The sequence below is a fragment of the Schistocerca nitens genome, chromosome 1, assembly GCF_023898315.1.
Source record: "Schistocerca nitens isolate TAMUIC-IGC-003100 chromosome 1, iqSchNite1.1, whole genome shotgun sequence".
Lineage (NCBI taxonomy): Eukaryota > Metazoa > Arthropoda > Insecta > Orthoptera > Acrididae > Schistocerca > Schistocerca nitens.
The window spans coordinates 598,015,593-598,034,178 of NC_064614.1; the positions used below are offsets into that span (position 1 = coordinate 598,015,593).

The window sequence follows — 18,586 nt, forward strand, 5'->3', positions numbered from 1 at the left end:
CACCAGTGGTGTACGGCCAGTGTAGGAGATCGCTCCCCACACCATGATGCCGGGTGTTGGCCCTGTGTGCCTCGGTCGTATGCAGTCCTGATTGTGGCGCTCACCTGCACGGCGCCAAACACGCATACGACCATCATTGGCACCAAGGCAGAAGCGACTCTCATCGCTGAAGACGACACGTCTCCATTCGTCCCTCCATTCACGCCTGTCGCGACACCACTGGAGGCGGGCTGCACGATGTTGGGGCGTGAGCGGAAGACGGCCTAACGGTGTGCGGGACCGTAGCCCAGCTTCATGGAGACGGTTGCGAATGGTCCTCGCCGATACCCCAGGAGCAACAGTGTCCCTAATTTGCTGGGAAGTGGCGGTGCGGTTCCCTACGGCACTGCGTAGGATCCTACGGTCTTGGCGTGCATCCGTGCGTCGCTGCGGTCCGGTCCCAGGTCGACGGGCACGTGCACCTTCCATCGACCACTGGCGACAACATCGATGTACTGTGGAGACCTCACGCCCCACGTGTTGAGCAATTCGGTGGTACGTCCACCCGGCCTCCCGCATGCCCACTATACGCCCTCGCTCAAAGTCCGTCAACTGCACATACGGTTCACGTCCACGCTGTCGCGGCATGCTACCAGTGTTAAAGACTGCGATGGAGCTCCGTATGCCACGGCAAACTGGCTGACACTGACGGCGGCGGTGCACAAATGCTGCGCAGCTAGCGCCATTCGACGGCCAACACCGCGGTTCCTGGTGTGTCCGCTGTGCCGTGCGTGTGATCATTGCTTGTAAAGCCCTCTCGCAGTGTCCGGAGCAAGTATGGTGGGTCTGACACACCGGTGTCAATGTGTTCTTTTTTCCATTTCCAGGAGTGTAGATCAGGAACAGCAGAGGTCCCAGGACGCTTCCCTGGGGAACACCTGATATCACTTCAGTTTTACTCGATGATTTGCCGTCTATTACTACGAACTGCGACCTTCCTGACAGGAAATCACGAATCCAGTCGCACAACTGAGACGGGCACACCTGACGCGGCGGCTACTCACCGAGAGGAAGGTGTCCCTGTTGATGGGGTGCACCTTGCCGGCGGTGAGGAACGACGCCTTCTGAGCCCTGCTCATGACGATGCGCAGCAGGTTGGTCACCCGCCGGTCGGCTCCTGGCCACCGGCAGCTGTACACCGCGAATGAGACGTACTCGCTCTGTGGGCAAAATTTCCAACTTCAGTGGCTGACAGCACGGATTCATATTTAACCCTTTTGAAACTTCCCCTTTGAATGTAAAGAATGACAGTGCTAGAAAAACTCTTACGTTATTTGATTTTCAAACAGCTGAGCAAAACTCAACGTACTCAGTTTTCTCTTTACTTATTCTGATCATCACTAAACTGACACACAATATTTTTAGCGCAACTCAGTCTGACTTTTAATAATCCCTACAAAAGAATGGCCCTGACTAACAATAGCCTATACCTTTCGTGAATCACTTACCTCACAAAAATCTTCGTTACTCCAACTACTGCAATACAGCGAGCGCCAATGCTGCCAGCTAAATATAAGAAACTACTGAAGGCACTAACTACTGATAGGCATTGTTAGCAAATGAAAGATTTTGATAGAGAGTAAACAATGTATTTACCTTAATAATGTTCAAAAGTCATCATATATATATATATCAATTCATGAGATCCATCTTTACAAATTTCCTTTTTCTGACGGACACACGTCCAGATCGTCCGTTCTCAAAACTCTGGCATCTCTCTCCCCACATTCACCACTGCTGGCGGCTCACATGCAACTGCGCAATGCTACGCGCTGTTCACATCCAACTGCTCAACACTACATTAGCGAATATTCCAACAATGCCAACTAGCCACAGATTGTACACACCGCAGTCAGTGGTTTTCATACAGAGCGCAACGTGGCTTTACCAACATAAAAACCTAAACAGCATACTTACAGTTTGTTGCCTGCTGGTACCTCTAAGTACCACGTCTTGCGATCGTTGTTTATTCTGATTGCACACATGTTTCCCACAGCCTGGAATTATGGCACTTTTAAGTACATGTTCGTGTTGAGTTGTAAACACTTCACTGGCTTCTGGATCTCGTTTCCATAATCTATGGTGGCACCTGAAGGTTTGCTTTGGAAAGATCGTATTTGTTTTATTTACTGTCCTACGACTGTTGGCAATTTTGTGTTTACTAGCAAAGATATGATGAAGCTTAGCAGTTCTTTTGTTAAATCTGTAGTCTTTATTTACTAAATAAGCCGAAAACTGTGTGATACTTTACAGTACCGTCTGGCCGTATGTGCAATTTTCTTGTTGTCACACAAGCGTGGTTTGTTGCTTTCTTTGATTTTTCATGCTGCATTTCACTAACTTTCTCGATCTGTTTGCATAAGGGTCAGACTGCTTTTAGTGTTAGCACGGCTCTCACTACTGTCAATGTTGTTTCACACAGAAGTACCACTTTTTGGGCGATGGCCTTACTAACAGATGACAGAATCGTTGCTGCTCTTCTAAGAGGTCTGCCAGATTATTATCACGTTACGGAAGTAAGGAAGATCAGGACAATGATACTGATGCAAATCAAGCTAATAATCCTACCGGATTATACTTTGATGAGATTTTTGTAAAAACTTTAGATTTTGATGCAATCGTTGAAAGGAAAATATTTAAGGTACACTGCCGCCCGCTACTGACACGAAAAGGTGTCGATGAAGCCACACCTTCCCTTGCCGGCCGCGGTGGTCTCGCGGTTCTAGGCGCGCAGTACGGAACCGCGCGACTGCTACGGTCGCAGGTTCGAATCCTGCCTCGGGCATGGATGTGTGTGATGTCCTTAGGTTTAAGTAGTTCTAAGTTCTAGGGGACTGATGACCACAGCTGTTAAGTCCCATAGTGCTCAGAGCCATTTGAACCACACCTTCCCTTGGGGCCTCGATACCCGCAGATTTCGCAGTCGAAAACAATTAGCAGTGCGGTGAGGAACAGGACGGCGTTCTTCCCAATCTTTGAAGGTGCTGACCCTGTGTAAGGAAATCGTGGGCCTGAAACCCCACTGAACATGATCACACGCTTTGGAGTGTAGTGCGACCGCAATTTTTTGTTGTGCTATTCGGGCTGGAACTACTACGGATTAGCATTCGACGAAATCTGAATGTGATCTTCTTTTCCAGCCCTCCTGTGGCGTGATCACGGGGAGGGTGGGGCTATATAAATGGGGGAGGGGGCGTTGCGGCATTAACACATGCGTCAATAAAAGGCCACAGGTTACGTCTAAGAGGCCCCAATTCGACAACACGCTCAGTGCTACACATGCATCTTTGTCGAGCACTTTAAAAATGTACCTTGTAACGTCTCTTAGCAAAAGACATATTATGTAGTAAAGAGAAAACATTGTGTGTCATGTTTTTTTCTTGTATAAAATTATGTACTGTTTTTTTTATTTATTTTAGATAATATCTGTGTCGGCGAGTACTGAAACCGCCACAGACGATAAATATCAAACAAAGATGAGAATATGTGACTAGTATAAATAATACAGAACGAACATTAATGTCTCTGTCGTCTTCTTGGAGTTACGTGAGTAGGATAGCCTGTGACGTTGTATTTTACGCTAGCGTAGCATTCTTTTGTCAAGTTTGTATGAGGGACGCCATTAAGTTAAGTTTTGGAAAGGTGTGTAATTAATTGAATTATTTAAATATTTTGAATAGAGTTACTTAGTGAAACCTTGCATTATGATTTGTAATAAGCTTGCCTGGTATTTTATCCCATCCCTTTAAGACATTTTCAGTTATTTAAATATTATTCGTGGTGCAGAGCTGCGCTACGAACGAACGAGCCGTTGGCGCGGCGCATTCAAATTGCATTAAATGAAATCTATCATACCGCAAAGAAGCGGGCAGGTAATAGTGAAGTAAAATTATTTCTTTCAGCTTTCGGAATTGCAGAGCAGAGCAGCAGATTTTATGGTGTGTTTTACAGGTTGATGCGGGCTGCTGATAATATATTACTAACAGTGCAAAAAGATAATTTACTTTCATAACATAAAAGAAATCTTGCTGTGCGTAGTTCTGGTCTGGCAACCTTATAGTAAAAACATCTTTTTTCTCCGATAATAGTCTCATGTTCTCGTGTTAGTCGTAGTACTTATTGTTGTTTTACTGTTAACAAAAATCCACTGCAAAATTATGATGTTGAACAATCATTGCGTACTGTAACATCAGTATTGATAACGAAGTAATTTTCATTAACCTTTTCAATAACTATAAAGTAAGGAAGATATGTTGAACTTTATGGCGAGTTACAGTAACGAAAAAATGTTCCCTTAATAGAAAGCCAGATCCAGAACAATAAGAACATAATATATTTTGTTTTGTTGAAAATTAATGATCCAAAGAAAGGCATAGCACAGCATCACTAAAAGGTATTTCGGGTCTCTTTTCGTAGTAACATATTTTATCTCATACATTAGTTGTTACGCGAGTAATAGTAAAACAAAACAAACAGAAAAGAGACCGAAGCGAAAACCTGTACAGACATGATGATGATAATGATGTTCGGTTTGTGGAGCGCGCAACTGCTCGGTCATCAGCGCCCGTACAAAGTCCCAATTTTTACACAGTCCATTTTTTCACAATCCAATCTAGTCACTGTCACAAATGATCAAGATGATGATGATGAAATGATGAGGGCAACACAAACACCCAGTCCCCGGGCAGAGAAGCCCCCAACCCGGCCGGGAATCGAACCCGGGACCTCGTGATCCAGAGGCAGCAACGCTACCTGTACAGAGGCAGCCACTGATTACCGTGCGCTAGTGTGGCTCAGGCCTGATTTTCGACACCCCTAGATTTCGCGTGCGTCCAGCAGGCGCTAGTTCACCGACATAGCGCCACTCAGCTCAGGGCTGTCGAAAGGGATGCCTATCACGCCGGCGCCAGCAATCAGTGCCAGGCTGTCCATGGCTAAGAGGGCTGTTCCGAAAGAAAGGTCTGATCGGGTTCGAAATGGAAACCACAGTGAGAATACGATGAAGCTTTCCACACATGTGCTGGACAGTTTCTCTAGTATTCCCGTCGATCGTGCCACATCGCTCTTTCCAGTTCTGAGCGCACAGTGACCACGTAAAGACGTCTCCCGCCAACTATGAGTGCCTGGTGAGAGATTTCGCCCGACGGCATGCACCCCACGTAACGTAACTGTCATCTTTTTAATTCTTGATGAAACTCTCGGCTGCACTCTGCAGGGGCAATAAAAATGCTCCTGCAGTATCTTCAATGGCAAGTGTTTGATGACCCACAACACAGTCCCTAATTGGCTCCCCCTGAATTTCATCTCTGCTCACATAAACCGCTCTCTATAAAGACAACATTTTAGCACAAACAGTGAGCTGTAGACCAGCGTAGAGAACTGGCGGAAACCAGAGGGGGCTGCCTTCTCCGATGAGGGTACTGAAAAGTTGGTACAACGTTACGACAAATGTCTAAGTCGGATCGGCGACTACGTGAAGTAGCTGGAAGTGTAGCAACTGTTTCAAATAAAACATTTTTTGATTTTCACAGTGATTTCCATTTGGCAACCAATCGAACCTCACTTTTCCACATAGTCCGCATGTATTTTTAAACTGCTCAACAAAGCCGCGCAGGTGACACTGAGTGTGTACCTGGTACGAGGCGCCTTAGAGCGCCCTTCGCCGTTTTCCTCATGGATGTCTCAATGTCGCACCTCTCTGCGATTACGCCACAGGAGGACTGAAACAGCATGAACACCCTTTACTGCTCCCGATCACACTCAAATTTCATCGAATGCTTTTGAACGGTCCTTATTGGGTCCACCAGAGCAAAAAGTGGGATCCTGCTACACTCCAAAGAAGTACAATCACATTCAGTGCGGTTGCAGGCACACGATGTCCTTAGAAAAGGGCTCAATCGAGCAGGGTTGGGGGGGGGGGGGGAGTGTCAGCGGTGTCATAATTGCGAAGAACGTCGTCCTGTTGTCTATCGCACTGTAATTTTTTTTTTTTTTTTATCGCTACATGTTTGGAACCAACGCCCCAAGTGAAGGGGACAGAGGAAGGCTGTAGGAGGATTTCAGCCAAATAGGAGACAGTTACAGGGTTTCGAAAAAGGGACTCTTTACCTGTGTTGTGTAGTGTAGTTGTAGAAAAAGCATATGCTAGGCTGAGACTCACTGAAGTAAGCTTAACGAAATGTAAATCGTCCACGAAAGAAGTGACGAACAAAACAGTCGTCCGACCTATTCTTGACTATTGATCGCCAGTATAGGATCGTTACCGGGATGGATTAATAGAAGAGAGAAGAGAGTGAGTGAGAGAGAGAGAGAGCAGAAGATAGTAGATCCAGCAAGGAACGGCGCGTTTCGCCACGGTTTCGTTTAGTAAACGCGAGAACATTACAGAGGCGCTCATCGAAGCCTAGTGGCAGACGCTACAACACGGTGTCCTGCATTGCAGAGAGGTTTGCTCTTAAAATTCCAAATGCATAAGTTCTAAAAAGTGTCGGGCAACGCGTTACTTCCTTCCACATACACCACTGGAAATGACCACGCCGAGAAATTTAGAGAAACTAGAGTCCATACGGAGAACTGCTGACAGTCATTCTTCCAAGGCATCGTTCCTAAACTGAACAGAGATGATCGAGGAAGGACGATCAAAAAGTTTCCGTTTGAGAGCGTTGCTGCAGAGTATGTGCAACGTAGCACCACACTGATGTGGGCATATAAGCACCGACATGTAGACAAGGGATTAGTGTGGCATTCGTGTCTTTCCGATGTTCATGCTGTGATTGCGGAGACGTGAACTATGGTGACGTTGTTACCAAAACATATCCAAAAATGACCAATTTGTTGTTATTCTTTTCTTGGCTGCTGAAGGACAAACACCCATCGGAGAATACAGAACATGTATAGGGCAACATGAAAATTACAAGAGATGCTGCTGTTTCATGATAACGCTCGTCCCCATATCACAAATGTCCCACTCAAGTGGGAGATGCTCGGGCACCCGCCCTATTGTCTTGATCTCTACCCATGCTGTTACACGCCTTCACTCCATTAAAAAAGACTTTGATTTGTCGACGATTCCTGTCGGATGAGTATGAGCAGCAGGCAGTTACGGACTTCTTCACTCAGCAGGACATGGTATTTTACTAAACGGGTATCTTTAACCGTATGCCTCAGTCTGATAATTGCATCAATGCTCACAGAGAATTTGACTAATTGGCATACCGGTTATGGACTGTATGGCCTTTCAACGGAAACTTTTTGGTCGACCCTCATAGAAATTCTCCAATGGAGACATGAAGCACCATATTTTGAGATGAGAACAATTTTCATCTACCTTCTTGAAAAAAAAATCGCGGTGTATTTGACTCTATCTCAATTCAGCAAATGGATCGAAAACGTTTGTCCACTCTCTCCTTGCCTCACAGGTACTGCTTTTCAGTAATAATGGCACATATAAACAAAATTGATTGTATAGCTTCAAGGCATTTAATGTTACTTGATGGCGAGAGGGTTACTGGATATGATGATATCTCCATCAATTTTTCTGCCGGTAATAGAACAGAATTAGCCCCTCTCTTACCTAACGTTTATTGAAAGTGTCTGTAACTACGGAGCAATCTTTCCTGTTATTAAGGAAGATTGCTGACTGGACTTATGTATCTGCCTAAGATTTCTGCACTCCCGTGATATGCTTTTCGTCGTATCTGATGAAGGTTTTTGAATATTAAATTACCTTTCTCCATTACCAAAATTGCTTCCGTATGCTGTGACGCCAGACAACCAGCTCGCTGATGTCTTTCATACACACAGAAGATTGTAGCTAGCAGAGCTCATACTGGTGACGGGTTTTTTGACGAGGGGAATGAGATATGACCGTCAGGCCTACTGTTCGCAATATACAACGTGATGGACTTACATTTCGGTACTTTTTAAATGTTGGTGATCTATTTTAAAAACGGCAAATACTCATAATAATGGAATACATTAATAATAATAATAATAATTCCGTGTGGCTCAACGATCTGGCACGACTCTTTCAACCGAACGCAATTTCGTTGACTTGTGTGTCCCTAATCCACTCCTAATCCTAGTGGGGAAATGGATCCAACAGTTTAACGTGGAGTCCCAATCATGTGTCGTTCCTGCCGAATCTTCCCATCATTGAAAGATGAAGGCTAGTTAAAGGCAGACACAGATATCCGGCAGCCTTTCCGGTTCCAGGGATGCGCTTTCCCGCTACACGACCAGCCACGACTAGTACAACAATGGTCAGTACGTTATATTTTTCCTGATCTCCGAGACACAGAATGCTGATGGTTTATCACCGCACCAGAGTAGTTCTCAAAGGGAAAAGTTACTTCATGTAAGTATTTCCCAGATGTAATGAGATATTGGGGCGAAAAACGCAGTTGAATTGTGGACTTTCTGTTGTTGGGTTGAAAACGTCTACCCAGAAGTCTGAAACTTCACGTGTACTACTTGTGTTCTATTTTATGACAAAAGTTAACCATTCTCAACGTACTAGTTGATTTAGAGCAACAAAAAAGAAAAAAAAGAACTTAAGTAAAATTAACCATCAGAAAACCTATTTGCTGCTACCCTAACAACTGATGGACAAGCACACAACAACTTAGTGCTTCGTCTGCTATTATAAAGCAGGAGTCTGGTTGTGCACAACTGCATTGCGCCCTTAAGAAATTCTTTAGATAATAGTAAGCCAGCGTATGAAATAATCAATGAATGTTAAAGAAAAATAAGTTTGAAATATTAAATAAGGTTGTAAGAGGTCCGAGCAGATGTAATTTCGATGTATTGCTCATGCGCTGCCTGCGATATGCAAGGTATAAGAAAATCTCTGACCAGAGAGCAGTGTTGACTGCAGTAGGAACTGTGTAGCTGTAGCAGTAAGTTGTTGCTAGTCTGGAGTCTGCTCTGGTCTGGTATGGTGTATCGTGTTGGCTGGCCCGGTCGCGGTGCAGCGATGTCGGAGCCTGAGTATTATTGTATAAGGTAAAAAGCAGCCTTGCGCATATGTAGTAATGTTATCTCAAGTCGCATGTAAATGTTTTAAAACTCTCGTAATAATAATCTTCCTCATAAAAAGTTACTTTTAACAACCATTCATTTCAATTTAAAGAATTTACTAATTTCTCCCATCCATGACCATTCCGATTATTGCAATAGAAAAATCAGTTGCTTCCCTTCATAAATGACAGGTCGGCCAGCATTGCACAGAGCTGTGCCGGAAAAAATTTATTGTAAGAGCAGATATATCCGGCGACTTCACTGAGGTAAGAAATTTTTTCCTTTTTTTATTCAGAATGATCTTTCAGGGCCATGACGCAGCACTGCTGTCGTCCAAAATTTACCAGGTTAAATTCACAGTGAATTATTGAAAAGTCATAAATGAGCGACAGTTTAATTGAGAGGTTAGTTACATTGTATTATTACCAGGTTACTGAATTTATTTTTTTTATTGGGACGTTACACTGAATGTGAACGACGTAATTATAATTTTATTGTTAAGAGGTTTAGGAATTTTTCTGTTTTGAGCTTACACTAAACGTGAATATTATTTATGTTAATATTTTCTGTTTTGAGGTTACGCTAAATGTGAATGAATTTTGAGCTTAGATTAAATCAGAAAGAATTTTGTGGGCAGGTTACACTGAATGACGATATTTATTTATATTAATGATTTTAAATTATTGTGGGGAGGTTACAAGGTGAATCTGGAATAGTCCGCTAGGACAACAACTTACTCAGACACCAAAGTTTCGTTCAATGTCAGTTTTAATCAAGTCAAGAAAACAAGTTAATTGAAAAGGTGGTCATACAGTGATGATAATACCCCAAGAATTAAATATGATTTTCCAGTACTACTGCAAACAAAGCAAGCAAAGAGAACCCACAACGTTTACTTTTGTACCAAAGACATTGGCATGTGCTTTGATTCTTTGAACTAAGCACATTCTCTGCATGTAATCAGTCCGCTGAAGTCTACTGAATAAATGATCTTCAAATAAAGTGCAATATAACGATCCATACTAGCACACTATACGCATCTCCAGAATTACAAACTGTTGCACTGAAATGACTAACGTCGACTACCTGCACATAATGTTATAATAAGCGACTCTAAGCCAAGCAAGCTCTTACACAGACCTAGGACAGCCACCGAAATACCCCTAAACATGCTCTCCTTGCTCCTTCCTCAACTTTGTCACATGGCCACCACTATAGTCATGTCAACTCTTAACTTCTAGACAATAGTTTGAAATTAATTACACGTTTTTAAACAAGTCGAAACTGTCTCTCAACAAAATATTACAACCATTAGTAGGGATATTACAACCGTAGTTGGGATCGACTGCAATATCATCGGTTGATTATTGTGCCACTACTAATACATCAAAAAAGTCCTCGATTATAAATGGAATTAAACATTATGTGCAAAGAAAAGGGAAACGTTTGAAATGGTTAAGACACGCAGAGCTGTAAGACTGATTTCATGTTGCGAGAAACACTGTGATGTATTAAGGAAAATGATTTAAAGTGCTTATTTAATGACGAAAGCAACAATTCAGATAGTAAAATTAAATCTATATTTGCAACATTTAAAGAAAAACCAGGAAATCAGTTAAAGGGTGTGAAGACTTTTTTATCAAAGAAAACAGCGGAATAATAAATTATAGTGGTCAAGTAGTCAATGTATTTAATTATCACATCATTGAAGTAGCTTAAAGATTGGTATGGACAGCTCAAGGGATAGAGCAATACGAGGTGCATTCAAGTTCTAAGGCCTCCGATTTTTTTTCTCTGGACTGGAAAGAGATAGAAACATGCGCATTGTTTTAAAATGAGGCCGCGTTCATTGTCAATACGTCCCAGAGATGGCAGCACCGTACGGCAGATGGAATTTTACCGCCAGCGGTGAGAATGAGAACTGTTTTAAACACTTAAAATGGCGACGTTTTCCTTACTTGAACAGCGTGCAAACATTTGTTTTCTGAATTTGCGTGGTGTGAAACCAATTGAAATTCATCGACAGTTGAAGGAGACATGTGGTGATGGAGTTATGGATGTGTCGAAAGTGCGTTCGTGGGTGCGACAGATTAATGAAGGCAGAACATCGTGTGACAACAAACCGAAACAACCTCGGGCTCGCACAAGCCGGTCTGACGACATGATCGAGAAACTGGAGAGAATTGTTTTGGAGGATCGCCGAATGACTGTTGAAAAGATCGCCTCCAGAGTTGGCATTTCTGTAGGTTCTGTGCACACAATCCTGCATGACGACCTGAAAATGCGAAAAGTGTCATCCAGGTGGGTGCCACGAATGCTAACGGACGACCACATGGTTGCCCGTGTGGCATGTTGCCAAGCAATGTTGACGCGCAACGACAGCATGAATGGGACTTTCTTTTCGTCGGTTGTGACAATGGATGAGACGTGGATGCCATTTTTCAATCCAGAAACAAAGCGCCAGTCAGCTCAATGAAAGCACACAGATTCACCGCCACCAAAAAAATTTCGGGTAACCGCCAGTGCTGAAAAAATGATGGTGTCCATGTTCTGGGACAGCGAGGGCGTAATCCTTACCCATTGCGTTCCAAAGGGCACTACGGTAACAGGTGCATCCTACGAAAATGTTTTGAAGAACAAATTCCTTGCTGCACTGCAACAAAAACGTCCGGGAAGAGCTGCGCGTGTGCTGTTTCACCAAGACAACGCACATCGAGCTAACGTTACGCAACAGTTTCTTCGTGATAACAACTTTGAAGTGATTCCTCATGCTCCCTACTCACCTGATCTGGCTCCTAGTGACTTTTGGCTTTTTCCAACAATGAAAGACACTCTCCGTGGCCGCACATTCACCAACCGTGCTGTTATTGCCTCAGCGATTTTCCAGTGGTCAAAACAGACTCCTAAAGAAGCCTTCGCCGCTGCCATGGAATCATGGCTCATCGTTGTGAAAAATGTGTACGTCTGCAGGGCGATTACGTCGAGAAGTAACGCCAGTTTCATCGATTTCGGGTAAGTAGTTAATTAAAAAAAAAAAAAATCGGAGGCCTTAGAACTTGAATGCACCTCGTAGAATACACGCAACGTCTTATACATACAAGCGAATATCAATCAGTCTGCTATGAAAAAGAAGTTAAGGAAACTCATGAGGTTGATAAAAATGGAAATGAACATATGGCATCGTGGGCCGGGAGGCCCCATCCTGGGAAGTTCGGCCGCCAAATGCAAGTCTTATTCCAGACGACGCCACATTTGGCGACTTGAGCGCCGGTTATAAGGATGAAATGATGATGAGGACAACACAACACCCAGTCTCCGAACGGAGAAATTCTCTAACTCGGCCGGGAATCGAACCGGGCCCGCTTGCATGGGAGGCGGGCACGTTATCATCCAGCTTATCAGGCGGACATGACGTTGATAATATCTCTAGTGAAGTACTAAACTCGTGTTCTTGATGTGTATGCAACGTTTTCTGTCACATATGCGTCTCATCACTGTGACAGAGGGTATTTCCAGAGATGCTAAAACATTCTATTGTCACACCCTTTCACAAGAAAGATAGGAAGATGGATACTAATAATCACCAACCAATCTCACTGCTTATCTCGTTCTCTAAGGCACTGGAAAAAATTATATGTGCAAGAATCATGAAACTCCTATTTCAAAATAAGACGCTTAGCCAGTCTCAGTTAGGACTGTGTGACAGAATGTTGCCAATAGGTATCATTTATGACTTTCCTAAGCATCATTGAGCATTTCACAATATTCTGTTGACGAAGCTCATATATCATGGTATGAGATATCTAAATTAGTTTTCACCCAGTCTAAGTACAAGGATGCAGACAGTAACATTAAGAAACTCAGGGAGTGTACACACCGAAACAGCATCTTTAAAATGGGAACAAATCACTACAGGCGTACCACAGGTATGGATACTGGGTCCACTTTTGTTCTTGTTATGAATAAATGACCTTCAATCATTTATCCAAGAAATATAGTTCTCTTTGCTGGTGATGTAAATAGTATAACCAAGTCTCATGGAGTAACTCCAGCACTTGAAAATGTAAATAATATTTTACTGAAAATTAATGAGTAGACAGACACAGAATTTAGATAAAACACAATACATGCAATTCAGTACTTTACAAGACTTGACCACAGCATTATAAATAATGCATGAGGGCAGGTCACTAAATGAACCAGAATATTCTAAATTCTTAGGTGTTGATAATGATAGGAAGTACTCGTAGAAGTCCCATGTTACAGATCTTAAATGTCTAGTCTCTGCAAATTTTGCGTTAAGGACGATATAAGATTTTGGGGATGAAAATGTGAAAACAAGTTGACTTCTTTTTTCTTCTATCAATCAATGGCGCTTTATGGCATCATATTGTGGGGTGTCGTTGAGAAAAAAATGTTTGTTGCGCAGTAGCGCATAATAGGGATAATACGTGGTGTCCACTCTGGAACCTCTTGTAGACAGCTCTTTAAATGTTTGAGGATACTGACAACAGCCTATCGCTGTATTTACTCACTTATGAAATTTGCTGTCACGATACTATGCTTCACAACTTCTACTCTGCAAAAAAGAATTTCGGAACGTATAGTAGTGTAACTGTGCAGGTCTGTTTAAAAAATGGAGAAAGAGATAGTCAACATAGGTATAAAACAACGGACGTATTAAAAAATTAAGATGTAACATAATTGTAAAACTAACCCGTTCCACATCATAGCGAGAAGTCTCAATAATGATCTAGGGAAAATGAAAAAAAAAATCTCTGTCAGTTGACAGCAAAACCCCCATATCTCTTCCTATAAGTACTTTAGATAGTACGTACACTCACTGGTTATTGAAATTAGACATTTGCTGCACTCCTATCCACAAAATATGGTACCATGGTTCGAGAGAATTGAATTGGGTTTGAAGGCTGGCCTGCTCAAATCCTCGCAAGAGCCCAAGCTGCATAGAAACCGAGCAGCAATCACCCATCAGGCTTCAAGAAGAATAGAGCAGAATCCAACTTTCGATTCATAATAGTTAATGGATTGTTCTCCCCACACGTTGCACGATGTAATAATATCAAAAGAGGCCTTTCTACCTGACGTGTCTTTTCGAGGGTGAGTAGTGGGTCGTCAGAGATTCCACTATACGAGATCTTACAACTATTATAATGAAGCGACAAAGAAAGTTGTATAGGCATGCCTATTCAAATACAGAGGCAGAATACGGCGCTGCGTTCGGCAACGCCTATATAAGACAACGCCTATATAAGACGTAGTTGCTAGATCGGTTACTGCTGCTACAATGGCAGATAATCAAGATTTAAGTGAGTTTGAACGTGGTGTTATAGTCGACGCACGAGTGAAGGGACACAAAATCTCCGAGGTAGCGATGAAGTGAGCATTTTCCCGTACGACCATTTCACGAGTGTAACGTGAATATCAGGAATCCGGTAAAACGTCAAATCTCCGACATCGCTGCTGCCGGAAAAAGATGGTGCAAGAACAGGACCAACGACGACTGAAGAGAATCTTTGAGTGACAGAAATGCAACCCTTCCGCAAACTGCTGCAGATTTCAATGCTGGGCCATCAACAAGTGTCAGCCAGCGAACCATTCAACGAAACATCTTCGATATGGGCTTTTGGAGCCTAAGTTCCACTCATGTACCCTTGATGACTGCACGACACAAAACCTTACACCCCGCCTGGGCCTGTCAACACCGATATTGGTCTGTAGATGACTGGAAACATGTTGCCTGGTCGGAAGAGTCTCGTTTCAAATTGAATCAAGTGGATGGACGTGTACGGGTATGGAGACAACCTCATGAATCCATTGACTGTTCAAGGTTGTGGAGGCTCTGTAATGGTGTGGGGCGTGTGGAGTTGGAGTGATACGGGACGCCTGATACGCCTAGATACGACTCTGACACGTGATACGTACGTAAGCATCCTGTCTGATCACCTGCATCCATTCATGTTCATTGTGCGTTCCGACAGACTCGGGAAATTCTAGCTGGACAATGCGACACTCCCACACGTCCACAGTTGCTACAGAATTGCTTCTGGAACACACTTCTGAGTTTAAACACTTCCGCTGCCCACCATACTCACCAGACATGAACATTATTGAGCATATCTGTGATGCCTTGCGTGCAACGTGCTGTTCAGAAGAGATCTCCACGCCCTCACCCCCCCACCCCCATACTCTAAGGGATTTATGGACTGCCCTGCAGGATTCATAGTGTCAGTTCTCTGCAGCATTACTTCAGACATAAGTCGAGTCCATGCTACATCGTACTGCGGCATTTCTGCGTACCCGCGGGGGCCCTACACGTTGTTGATCAGGTGTACCACTTTCTTTGGTTCTTCGGTGTATATTAACCACAATAACGCCAGGAGTCTCAACAAGGAATATAATGCAGGTCTGACGTCGCGTCCATACCAAGACTCAGTTGTAAGTAAAGCAAATGGCAGGCTAGTCAGTGGCAGGATACTGGTAAACAGCACTTTGTCTACAAAGATAATGCCCAAATTTATGGGACCTGTATCCAGACCGAATTAGCATGAAGAGTGGTGCGTAATGGTCACAGACGTGTTCGTCTAGCTAGAGAATATAACTACAACGTTGAAAAATCTGAAGTGGCAGATGCTCGAAGGAAGACGCCATACATCTTACAAGATCCGTCTTTCAGCAGAGAAAATTACGAAAATCCTTCTGTCCCTCAGGAATCGTACAGATGGAGTTAGTCAAATAGAACCTCACACAGAAGCGTAAAAGAAGGTCACTCTCGCAGGTTCGAATCCTGCCTCGGGCATGGATGTGTGTGATGTCCTTAGGTTAGTTAGGTTTAAGTAGTTCTAAGTTGTAGGGGACTGATGACCTTAGATGTTAAGTCCCATAGTGCTCAGAGCCATTTTTTTGAATTGTCGTTAACAAGCTTTTCCTCGCATTTGAAACTGTTTTACAGTTGTTGGATGCTAAGGATCCAATTTCAAAAGAAAATTTAACTAAGTCGAAACCAGACATTGTTTATTTTACAAAATTGCTTACTAAATCTAATGGTGTTCACTTGCTCATAAAGGTGACAGTCTAAATTTGAGAAAAGCAAAGTCCATCGTTCCTGATTTTGTTGCCGGAATTAAACTAATGAAGCAAAAAAATGTACGCTGCGAATTTTCCCAGTTTCCCAGCATGTCACAAATAAACTGTCAAGATGGTGACGTTCAACATTTAAATGTCTTTCACAAAGACTTTGAAACTAGGATGTAAATTCAACACTGTGTTACGAGTCCACACAACGATACTGAAGAAGAGGATGTAAAACTATAAGAAGAACTGATTGGATTAAGCACTAACAGAGAACTTGAGGTACAGCTTATAAAGCGATATCAGCAATTGTGACTTCAGAGAAATATACCTGTTGCTTACCCGGTATTTTGGAATACTGCAAAAAAGTTTTTGATAGCTCTTCAAACTTCGTGGAACGTGGTTTCAGCACGATTGCCAATATTCTTATTATAAAGAACACAAAGCATTGGAAATCACTGACCGAGATTTAAGGTTGAACCTAACTAAACTGAATCAGAATATTCAAAATATAACAAAGCATCTGGCTCATCTCTCTCATTAAAAACATTTATGCATTAATTTTATTAGATTTGCTTTTTGTGTCGTTTCAATTAATAAATGCATACAACTCAAGATTTTTTAATTTTTCGCCCGACACTTCTACACTTAAATCCATCAAAGAGAGTAGCACTTTATGAGCTGTCGAATATATATCTGAAGTTGATGAATTTGTAAAAATTCGATACATTGGAAGCAGAGGATCTACCCAAAACAGAAGAAAGTGACAAAAAAGTTTAGGGACCTCCTATGTGGATGAGAATTCAACTGCCCAGTTGTTAACTGTCGACAGCATTGGCGCAGACTCCTCGTAAACCTCCAGCAACTTTCGATAAATTTCCTTCAGAGAAATAAGATCCTAAGGAGAAGTTTTATGAGGTATGTGATTCCTTTTTACTCATCTGAAGATACGCACACATCCAACTACTTTAAAAACATGTATAAAAAAACTTCCGTATGCCGTTCAACATCTGACTTTAGTTGCTGCAAAAAAATTACGAACACTACAAAGAAAAAATTTCAGCGGTCTCACCTCAGTCTATAGGATAGGACGAGAACTATTCGTGTCATCCTCACACGACTCACACGATTTTATCAAAGTTGACGGTCTGCGTCCAAAGTACTCCAATTTTCGTGACGTCAATTCACGCAGTTTAAACTTACTGAGAATTCTTTTCACATTTCGTAGAGGAATGGACACTTGTATAATTATTCTCATTAGTCAAATGTGGTAGCGTTAGCTTCTTAAATGAACAATTAAAAGAAAGCTGCTCTTCAGCATCCGCCACGCTACTGTTCGGCAGTGCGGTAGCCGCGCCGATATGAATCGAGGTTCGCTTGGGCTACACAGTTACAAAGCTTTCGCAGCGACACGAATCAATAAAACGTTCTTGGAATTTCAGATGCGTCAGGCGACTAAATGTGTGCAGGTATCCGGCTGAACTGAAGCGTTTAGTCTTCGGAGATGGATTTCTGCAAAAATTTGTCTAAATGCTTTCTGGGGGATCGTAACTCACAGTTGTTCTTGTTTATAGTGCCGGCCGATGTGGCCGAGCGGTTCTAGGAGCTTCAGTCCGGAACCGCGCGACCGCTACGGTCGCAGGTTCGAATCCTGCCTCGGGCATGGATGTGTGTGATGTCCTTAGGTTAGTTAGGTTTAAGTAGTTCTAAGTTCTAGGGGACTGATGACCTCAGATGTTAAGTCTCATAGTGCTCAGAGCCATTTGAACCATTTGTTTATAGTCAAATTCATCTGAGACTCGATAGAGGGTGTAGTTCTCCCAAAGATATTTTTTGCGACGACACACTGTGATGAATGCTTCATTATTAGGACTTAACAAAATACGAGTGCCTAGGTGCATTACTAGCGACGGTATGTAAAAGAGAAACTTTAGGAAACACGAAACCAATTTTCGTTCTGATAGATGTGAAAACAGGTAGATAAACACCACCGAATTATGATGCGTACTGCACGACCAGTCATCAGACATTCTTGGCACCTACTGCACCTAGAACAGAGCACTCCGACATATGCAGCTGAAACACTTCAAATTTTCTATGTAACACTGTTTATTTTGCAAGGAACAGCTCTATAACGCTGATGTAGAAACTGTACTATTCCAAACAGGACCTCGAGTGTGAAAAACGCGGTTATAGAAAATGTCTCCATGACAAAGACCCAGCGCAGTGGTTCTCAAGCTTTCTGAGACCATCACCCCTCGGTGCAATCGGACAGTAGCTAGTATCTCCCCATATCCCCCATCGTATGTTGCATGTTGAGCTTTAGCTTTTACTTCTTACAGTTGCAGGGTTAATATTTTGTTCGTTATTACTGTTGTTCGCTGTGTGACGGTGAACAATGTCAGAAGTAGCAACATTGTATTTTCGTAAGTTTTGGCCG

General features: G+C 42.8%; 1 protein-coding gene across 1 annotated transcript in view; it reads right to left on the minus strand.

Annotated features, from left to right (window-relative positions):
* LOC126236516 (odorant receptor Or2-like) overlaps nt 1–18,586 on the minus strand; it is a 113,842-nt gene that overhangs the window by 6,079 nt on the left and 89,177 nt on the right. The window contains exon 5 of the mRNA XM_049945885.1: nt 1,044–1,199. Coding sequence (XP_049801842.1) covers nt 1,044–1,199 — 156 coding nt within the window. The remainder of the gene's footprint in view (nt 1–1,043; nt 1,200–18,586) is intronic.